General features: G+C 28.0%; 1 protein-coding gene across 13 annotated transcripts in view; it reads right to left on the reverse strand.

Annotated features, from left to right (window-relative positions):
• Positions 1 to 327: 327 nt before the first annotated feature.
• The window catches only part of Hr4 (Hormone receptor 4), a 173,287-nt gene continuing 163,529 nt past the window's right edge, over positions 328 to 10,085 (reverse strand). For 12 of the 13 annotated variants that reach the window (XM_024358469.2, XM_014431076.3, XM_067051393.1 and 9 more), the window contains 7 exons: positions 9,625 to 9,783; positions 8,374 to 8,508; positions 7,657 to 7,785; positions 5,314 to 5,448; positions 4,762 to 4,954; positions 4,535 to 4,662; positions 328 to 3,502 (listed from right to left, as the gene is read on the reverse strand). In XM_024358469.2, coding sequence (XP_024214237.1) covers positions 3,422 to 3,502; positions 4,535 to 4,662; positions 4,762 to 4,954; positions 5,314 to 5,448; positions 7,657 to 7,785; positions 8,374 to 8,508; positions 9,625 to 9,783 — 960 coding nt within the window. In that variant the 3' untranslated portion in view covers positions 328 to 3,421. The remainder of the gene's footprint in view (positions 3,503 to 4,534; positions 4,663 to 4,761; positions 4,955 to 5,313; positions 5,449 to 7,656; positions 7,786 to 8,373; positions 8,509 to 9,624; positions 9,784 to 10,085) is intronic. The other variant, XM_067051397.1, reaches the window with a different exon arrangement.

Raw genomic sequence — 10,085 nt, forward strand, 5'->3', positions numbered from 1 at the left:
GAAGTTTTACTCCCAATTAGTCACTGAAGTTTCTAGAGCGTTTAACAATTCAAGTTTTTGGGTGTGTATTTTCTGTTCTAGATTCATTATTTATGTAAGTTTTGGTTTCTTAATAAATAATATACGTAGGAAGGAATTAGAAAAAAAAAATTTCATGAGAAGAGTTGTATAAAATCTAAGAAATATATTGCTTCGATAATAAAATTACATTATAACTATAAAGATAAATAAATAATAGTCAACTCTTTAGTGATGGAATATTTCTTTGCTTGCCCATAAATATGAATGTTTTTATAACAATATTAATAAGAATTAAGAAATAAAAAAAGGTTTGCTATAAATATATAACGAAGCAAATTAGAAAAATAATGAAAACTTGAAATAAAGTGATCTAAAGCATCCGATTAACTTTTTATTTGAGAGTTTTATAAACTATTTTTGCAACAAAAACCCAAGGCTTAACAATAATATAGAAAAACACTGTACCTTGGATTAATGCACCAGAATGAAAAAGAATCGATACAGCTTTCAAAACACAATTTCACAAAAATGGTGGTAGGTTCTCCATTGCATAAGTGGATTCTATTTTTATTTTATTTAATATAAAAATTCAGTTGTAAAAATTTGGGACATTTCTCTCTGAATATTATACATTTACAATGTCTATTAATTATAGCATCAACGTAGAAAGGTTTAAACAAAACCTAAGTCTCTACGTGATTCTGGAAAAGTATCTCTTTATTAAATGATAAGTAAGCACCGATGGAGTTTGCACTTGGTCTACATGATATCCCAACTAAACATCAGATTGAAGCATTTCCCAGAAACTAAGATAGGTAGCCAGCCATTTTCTTTTTTCAAGTTCTTTTCTTTAAAGTCCTATTATATCATGCATCATCTTAACAAAAAAAATGTTACAGAGTATTTATAAATTGATAGCTCATCAAACTTATCATTCTTTAGAATAATTTTTTACAAAACTATTTAAAAGTTATTTTTGGAGGATGAGGGAATGACATTAACTTGTACTAAGGACATTCATGTATTTACATTTAAAGACAACAATAATTATAGAAGTAATAATATATTAGAGTGAACTCAAGGCATTACTATACCTGCCAATCTTTTTCGCAGGGTCAATAAATTTACTGAATTTTCTTCATTTCAAATTTACAAATGATTAAGACACAGAGTTACAACTCTCTATGTTTAGAGTCAATCAGACTTTTCACTTTATTCCAACAAACATTTTCACAATACTTGTTAGCACCAATAAAATATTATCTCACATTAATATACAAAATATAACAAACTATATAATGCAAAAAACATTACGTTGGCTGAAACTATCAATGCTCTTCAGTCGATTTTCTTAAAAAATTTTTCTCTTACACATTCTTAAAACTGTGTATAATATGAATTTCTCCTGGTAACATAACATTATAAACAGTTAAAACTATGTGCTTATTATATACAATTATCGAAAAGTGTAAAATTCAAAATATAACAAAGAAAAAATCACAATCTCCTACTTTGCAATGTTTAATTTACTTTTTTAAGTTTTTTTTTTCTTAAATGCTCTTATACAATTACAAAAATTAATATTTCAAGTGTTGCGGTAGTGCAAATTTTACAAATAATATTTTTGACCTATTATGTTAAAAGTTATTATAAAAAAAAATGTACTTAGGAAATAGGCCTCAACTTTACACTTTGAGAAAATATCACACAGTATTACAGTTCAGAAGTATTGTGGAAAAGCGGTAAATACTTATACAAATTAAGTGGACTTTTTTCTTCATTTTCTTTTTTAAATATTTCGAGCCTACGTTATTACTATCTCTAAGTTAATTTAAAGGTATTTCAAAGTGGCAGTCATGTTGTCAGTCTCATTTCATGTATATAACATTCTCTTGAGATAGTAACGTTTAAAAAAAAAAAGTCTGAAATAAGACACAGTAAACGTTGATGAGTCTTATTACTCGCCTTAACCCTTCAGAGGCAAGACTACTGATAATGAAAGATTATTTTATTATTGGTCACTATACTTACAAACATTAACACAATTTTATTTATCTGTATTCATTTCTAATTTATAATATATATTTATTATCGTATATATATATACTTATAGACCTCCTTAATTAATTGAGTTAACCTTATTCTTATAGAAATAGTCGTGAAAGATGAATTGACATGAAGCATAGCTGTTTATGAGATGAGTTTTATATTTAATTACTTAATTATTAATGTCACTTATTCAATTTTAAAAATGAATAAAAAGGAACTTGAAAATAAAATTTGAATACTAGAAATTTAAAAAAATAAAATCAAATTCATCTTTGACCACATGAATGTTTACTTTTTAGAAATTAAAAACAATAAATTTATAAATTATTTTTCTTAAATCATACAAGATATTTAGAATAAAAAAAAAAATTAAAAGAAAAGGAAAGATTAAAAGCCATTGCAAAGCAGTCAAATTGCAGCAATGATAGAAGATATTTTACATCTTAATGAGTGTGAATACTGCATGAACCATGTACAATATTTATATAGATATAACAAAATTATAGCTCCTATATACACAATAATATACAACCTATTTTGGTTTTGGTGAAATTAGTTAATAAATTTAAAGGATCTGCTTTTGTACTTAAACTGAAAGGAATAAATGTTACAAGACTACTTACACATTATTTACTCTACGCCGGTACTGGCAGTGTTTAAATATTTCCATTTATATTCCAATAAGCCAAAGCAACTTCAACAAAGTTTTTATCAATAAAACAAATAATAATGTAAACAAACAAAAATTGCTTTAACTTAATAAATATAAATGTGAAACTGATTGTTTAAATTAAAATTGTACCGACATATAGCTAACAGCCTGTCAGTGCATTCCAATGATGGAATACTTTTCGAACAGTTTTTCTTCTTTTTTTTGTTTTTAACAGACCCGTCCACCTCTGATATTTACAAAAACTTGGCTTTTAAAGCCATCAATTCACAAAAAGGAACATAATGAACCTGGATGTAAAGCTGGTAACTTAGCGACTTAGTATTTTAGTTTAAAAAAAAAATATATATATGAAATGGCATCATCATATTTGGAATATCTGCATGAAGGAGTTAACTAGAAGATCACTTGTCACTAACAATGTAAGGATAGTAGGAGAGTTTTTTTTTTTCATTATTTTTTATGAAAATGGTAACAAACTTTCATTATAGGAATCAACATTATATAAAAATCACAATAGCATTCTCTGCTTCCCCTCTCTCGTAATCTTGGACTAAGGCAAACTCGAAGGGTGTGAGTTCGGCTTTGGTCAGTCGAGGGAGGGCGGGCGGTCCCAGTTGCAGTCTTGCCCTAATTCCATAGCTCTAGAGGCTTCCTTCGAGATCTAACTTCTATGTTTTACTACCTCTGAATAGTAGAGTTGAGCAGGAATGGAACATAAAACATTTTGCTTTCGAGCAGAAGTGAAGCTGCTGACTGCACCTGTGAATCAAGTCAACAAATCTGTTAATAACTGCATTTTGTTGTTTATAACTAATAAATGCCTGAATAAAAAAAATTAATTTGAAAAATTTTGAAAGCTTCCTTGATAATTTTACAAGTTTTTGTTTTCACTACAAATTAGTAAAATATGTTTATTCATTCAATTGATATTTGTTAAAAAAAAAATTTTAATAATTACATTCATAGAAATATATTTTATTTTATCACATAATTTAAGTTTTTTAGACTGAAATGACAACACGTGATTACAATAGCAATTTTTATTTTGTATATTTATTGAAATTAAAGTTCTTCAATAATTAGAATCCATCATCACATTAATTAAAGATTAAAAGAAACACAACATTTCAATCATTGAATTTGATACACGCCCCATATTATTTTCTTAATATATCACTTATCACAGTAACTGCCTAGTTCAATCTTAATTTGATCGAGATTTGCTATCCAACACAATTCAGTAATCTAACAAGTAGGTGAGGAGGGGTTATCAAGAGGTAATCAACCAATTCTAACCATGGTGGAGGGTAAAGTACTCTATGAAAAAAGTCCACCCTCAGGCTGGATTCGAACCAGCACCGCCCACAGTTGAATTGAGGGAACTGCACTTGGTATATACTATTCAGGTTGTAGTATTGGAGTGAATAATATGGGTGTGTAAGGTTCTGAGGCTTAATAATAAATGGATCCCTAAAATGTTAATAAACACTGAATTGATAGGTACACATCCTAGTGATAGACTGAAGTGTTGGGGGAGGATTTCAAGACTGATCAGATCGATTGGGATTTAAATGGGCCTCATTGGGTAGATGTGTGTAGCTAGCAATTTATGGTATCAGCACTGAACCTTTCAGTTTACAATGAGGTGTAGATACTGACCGCACCCCCCGACAAACTTCTCCAATCTTTCAGTTTACAGTTTAGTAGGCCTTTAACTACCTTTCGGTTCACTCAGCCTTTATTATCATTACTAAATACAATTTGTAATTTTTACTGTTATTTAAATATTACCTCTGGCAGCCTTAAAAGGAGATCATGAAATCGGTTGGGTTGATTTGGAAAACTATGCTCAACATACGTCCTTAGGCAGGTCATATATCTTTCTTGCATGGCTTCTAATTCATTCGCATCTCCCCTTGCTGAAAAAAGTATTCTCTTATAAGATTATATACAGATAGATAATTCATTTACAGATATATTTTGCAAGATATAAGAAATAAAATATATATATATCTTACATGGATTCAGCATGATTATGACCTTCAAACAGACATATTCCTGCATTGTGAGTTTGATCCTGCGGAACATAAGTGTTACATAAGTTATTTTTTCCACCATTAGACCAACATCTTGCCTTAATTGATCCATGGTAATTGGGCGTCCCATCATTGATGTCAGACATGTTTGGAGGGTACAGAGGTTATTAGAAACCTGCAAATAATTGTGAAAATATTATTTTCGGTGTTATTCAATTTTTGAAAAAATATTTATCAAAATTAGTAAATCTGATAAATCATTCAAACTGAAGTGAATCAATATTTTAATACAAGTTATAGATAATTTATTTATATTAATATTAATTTTTAAATCAGTTCAATCCATTTTTAAAGATTTTGTTTTAAGAAATTTAAAAAATATAGATTCTGCATTTTTATCCTGAATTGAGATGCTTTTTTTCAATAGGGTTTTGTTAATGGATGTAGTTATCTTTCATTGAGAAATAAAAAAAAAGGATTGATCCAATTTTAAAATTAATCATCTCATGCAATTAATAATTTTTAAACAGATACCTCTTGGGTAAAATTGGCTTCGGTCCCATCGGAACCAGTACTAACTAACCGATGAGCACCATGAATGGCTTGGTACGCTGAAGTCGTGAGAACAAGTAACTCATGCCATGTGTGAGTTAGCAGTTTTGTATGCACCTAAGTGGACAAAAGAAAATTATATTAAACTAAAGATAATTTGATATTGGTATTTGTTACAAAAAGTTTAGTATCAGAGAAAAATAAGTTATTTAAACTAAAAAAATTAATTAATTATTGCTTTAAGATTTTTTTTCTGCATTTACCAAATGAGTCAGTTGTAATGAAAATGGTATAAGCCAAAAAATTGGCAAAGTTTGAAATGTTTAACAAATATTTTAGTTTAGTACAATAAAGATTGAAACCCATATTACAAAGTTGGTAAATTCATTGGTCAGATTTTCCAAGAATGACAGTGATAAAGTGCACATATTTGTGACCTTAGTTATAATTTTGATTTATAAATAGTTTTTTTTCCTGCAGTAAATTTCAAAACTATAAACTGAAAACTAATATTTTATTTTTTTTATAAGATTATCCAAAAAAGCCTCTGTAATGTCGGAACCCTTAATTGAAGGAAAAACCTGACTGGCGAGTAAGATCATGAGCAAATTACTTGTACAACCACTGGTCCAGAAACAGCAATTGCTTACAAGTACTGAACCCAAGAACATTGTTTGATTTGAGGAAGAATCCTCGAACATTTTGAATGGGACCTCAAGATGCTGCCATTGGCAAACACATGAAGCAGTAGAGTATCTGGACCCAATTGGTCTGAACAGGTTAAAAGAGAGAACACATCCCTTCCTCAGAGCAACAACATTTCTTGCTCATGTTCAACAATCAGGATGAGTGAGTGATCTTTCACCACACCCAGGCAGAGCAAGAACAGAGCGAGAAGGATACATATCCATTGCAGAAACCCAAATAGCCCATCACCAATCAGCCACCAACTAAAACTGTAATATCATTTATATTCCATGTAATCCCATTTCAAACAATGGGACCACTAACCCACATTGTATACTCTTTTGGCCAAAACCCATGTATGATGAGTTGTATAAGCATACAAGAATAGAGCTTTTATTTTCACTTTTTACCATACTTAATTTATTTAAAATCCATTATGAATAGAGTCCACACCATTCTTACTAACAATAGCAATAAACTGTAATTAATTTGGTAACGTCCCCAAACATTTTACCCTGCGGATTATGAATTATACAACCCTTGATGGATTGTATAGTGGTGTAGGTTTTTTTTTCAATCCAAAAAAGAATTGAAATCTCTAAACTGGACTTTTATTTTAACGGGCTTAAATATACAAAATTAAATGTGAGGAGAAGATGGTCGAGGGGAGGGAAAAAGGGGGAGGAGAATGCAATGAGGAGAAATTAACATAACTAAGTGAAATTTATAATTATTTCTTTAATTTCTATTGACTATGACCACCCTTTCCTCACATTGAATCTACAGTTAACTATAAACACATCATTTCAATAATAAATATTAAGGCATAATATCTATACCTACCGTTATATGACTAAGCTTGATTTAAAAAATAAACAAGATTAGAAATATTAAATCAAAATATTGTGTACTCTAATTGAAAATCTAAAAACTTGCAGACTTATTTCCTATGAGTAAGAACTTGATTTACAATTGATATGTAGATTAATACAATTTTTATAGTTTATTAAGCACCTATTTTATATTAATACTTTAAACATTTAATGGGCATGTTTTTAAGAAAAATACAAAATATCAGCTATTTTTCAATGAAATATGCCAAACCATAATCATTCAATTATTATTTTATTTTCCTTGGTATTGTATCCCTTTCCGAGAGGAGGACCCGCTCCCGAATTAGTCCTGCTTATGTGATGATTTTCAGTGTCTTATATTATCCTGCTGTTTGTCACTCTTCAATAGTGATAATGATTTCCTCAGACCATGTAGTCTTTAAGTTCAAGCTATTGATCTAGCACCAAAGAATTTATGGTTTCTGTATCAGCTTGAATTTCGGAAATTATGCCCAACAACTTCACCTTCCTTACCGTTGTTTTTTAAAGGAATATACACATAATTTGTCACTAATGCTTTAATTTTAGATTGGATCTCTAATTTTTGTTTATAATGTAAGAAATATTTACTTTTAAGTTTCCAACCAAGTTTTGTATAACCAGTTATCTGCAGTACACTTTTCCTTGCTTTACTAATCCATTAAACGGATGTTAATAATTAAGAACCTCATTTATATTAGATTATTAGTTGTTGAGAAATATATTTTACAAAAGGGTAACATAATTTAACATAAGGTATTCTCACTTCAACTGGAAGTTCTAAGTAAAACGGTAACCGTTTAGTCCACTGGACAAGTTTGTAAACAATGGAATCGCCAATCTGCATCAATTTATCTGATAAGTCAGATTTGTGGTCTAAGAGATCTTCAAGATTCTGTAATAAAATACAAATACAATTGTTTAAAACTAATTATGTAAAATTTTAAATAAATAACATTAAGTAGCATAATTATACAGAGTGTTAAATTTCTTTGTTTAATCAACAAATAATCAGATTAAAGCCTTGAACATGTGAATAAGAATTCATCCTCAAAAGAAACCTGACAAAATATAAAAGCTGAAACAATCATGGATGACAATAATAGCAGATATTAAATAAAGAAAATTAGAAGAAGAAAGCAGACACTGTAACGGGATCCAAATGATCCACTGTTGCGTTATGAGTTATTTAAATAAAAAATATTCTCACTAGTTAATTAAATATAATTGTTAAATATTCATTATTTTATATTAGAGTTAGTTTAAAAATCTTAATTACTCTCATACTTTCTTACACGGAAGAATAAGATAAAGTTTTAATTTACATTTATGAATAATTTACAAAAATGCTTTATACAATGAACTTGAGGATTAAATATGTAAACACAAATTAAATATGTAAATATACCAATGATATAAAATAAAATAACTTAAAATAAACAAATATTATCCAAAAAAAAAAAAAAAATTAAAAATTAAATACCCTGAGAGTGGCGATATCCTGAAACTCATCGCAATCTATTAAGGTCTGAATAACTGAAAGTGTAGTATCTACCGATAGTGCTCGATCTCTTGAACTGCTGACGGCACTATCCAGTCTTTGTCTTAAATGCACAACCTAGAATAAACAAAGAACTAATTTACAAAAATTATCTAAACAAATAAATTAATAACAATTTTTAAAAAAATAATAAATCTTTCATTTTATTCAATCACTATAAAAAATAATCTAAATACTCCAGTTAAGATGGTTTATAAATTTAATTAAGAAAGATATTTTAGCAAAATTGAAAAAATACCTTATGTATAAATGTGTAGAGAGACATAAGGTAATATAAATTATTGTTTCAGTTAATGTTACTAAAAAAAAAAAAAGTAAAAAGTGAGCAATTCTAGTTATATATTGTCATATTTATCTATATATTGTTATATTTATCTATATATTGATATGTTTATCTATATATTGTTATATTTATCTATATAGTGTTATATTGTTACATTTCTAAAAAAAGAAAAAGAAAAAAAGAAAAACCTGAAGATGGAAGAGTACTCCGAAAAGGTTAAAAAAAAAATTGTACTTAATTTAACTAAAGGGATTTTGGAAAGTTCCTACACTGAGGTATTAAGATTATTAAATCGGAACTTTCTGATAAGTGATGGAAGTACATATGATAAAAAATAAAATAATAGTAAAGTCAATTTTCAGTCAAATTAATTAATATTTTTCCAAAATATTTAACAGATATAATAAATTTTAAATAACCATTAATAATTCAATTGAATACTATAATGAATTATTTTAATAAATGAAATACCCGATTGGCTTACAAAACAAAACTTGTATAAAAATTAATTAGAAAAGTAATCAAAAGGTAAGAAAAAAATTCTAATACATAAAAAATATCACAATATTTCATTAAAATATGTAAAACCTTTTAATATATTCAGGAGCTAGGAAGCTGGATTTAAACCATTAAATAGTTAATTAATTATAAGAAGGTCACAGCAGCATTAGCACTGATATAACACTAACTGAATAAGCTACAAGTTTAGTTCTAGTTTGATAGGGTTTTCTTATTATTTTTTTTAAAAGAAGATTTACCTATGAAATAAATCTCAACCTTCCTAACCTCTGGGTTAGAGATAAATTACTATGAATTAATTACTAAAATTAAAAACGATCACAACTAAAGAAACTCAGCTAATAGCAGAATACCTTGTAATATTTACTTACTTCACTTGGATTAGTAAGGGCAGTCTTTAATATGGTTCCATTAACAAGATGGGGAGGCATGTGCGATGCAGGTTCTGGGCTTATCAGAGGTTTCCCTTTGTCTGCTTGTCCTTTCATTTGGCCATTCCGAACAGACTTTTTGTGCTTTTTATATTTTACCTAAAAAAATATTACATTGCTAATATTAAATTGCAACAGTAATAAGTTCAACTTCAACTATAGATTATAGCTTCATTTTATAGTTCAAATTATTAGAAATGAAACCAATAGATTTATGTTTTTAAAAATATAAAATTAATGAATTTAATAGATCCATAGAAGCAGATTAGTGCCATTATGATAAATCACTTACATTCATAAAGAAAGTATTTAAAAAAAAAAAATACAAAAAAGTTAGTTTCAATTTTAATTATCACTACTCAAAACTTAAAAATTAAGAATGCTTTTTGTTGAAAAAGATA

This window comes from Halyomorpha halys, unplaced genomic scaffold, assembly GCF_000696795.3.
Source record: "Halyomorpha halys isolate HHAL.00 unplaced genomic scaffold, Hhal_1.1 Scaffold943.1, whole genome shotgun sequence".
In the NCBI taxonomy this organism is placed as follows: Eukaryota; Metazoa; Arthropoda; class Insecta; order Hemiptera; family Pentatomidae; genus Halyomorpha; species Halyomorpha halys.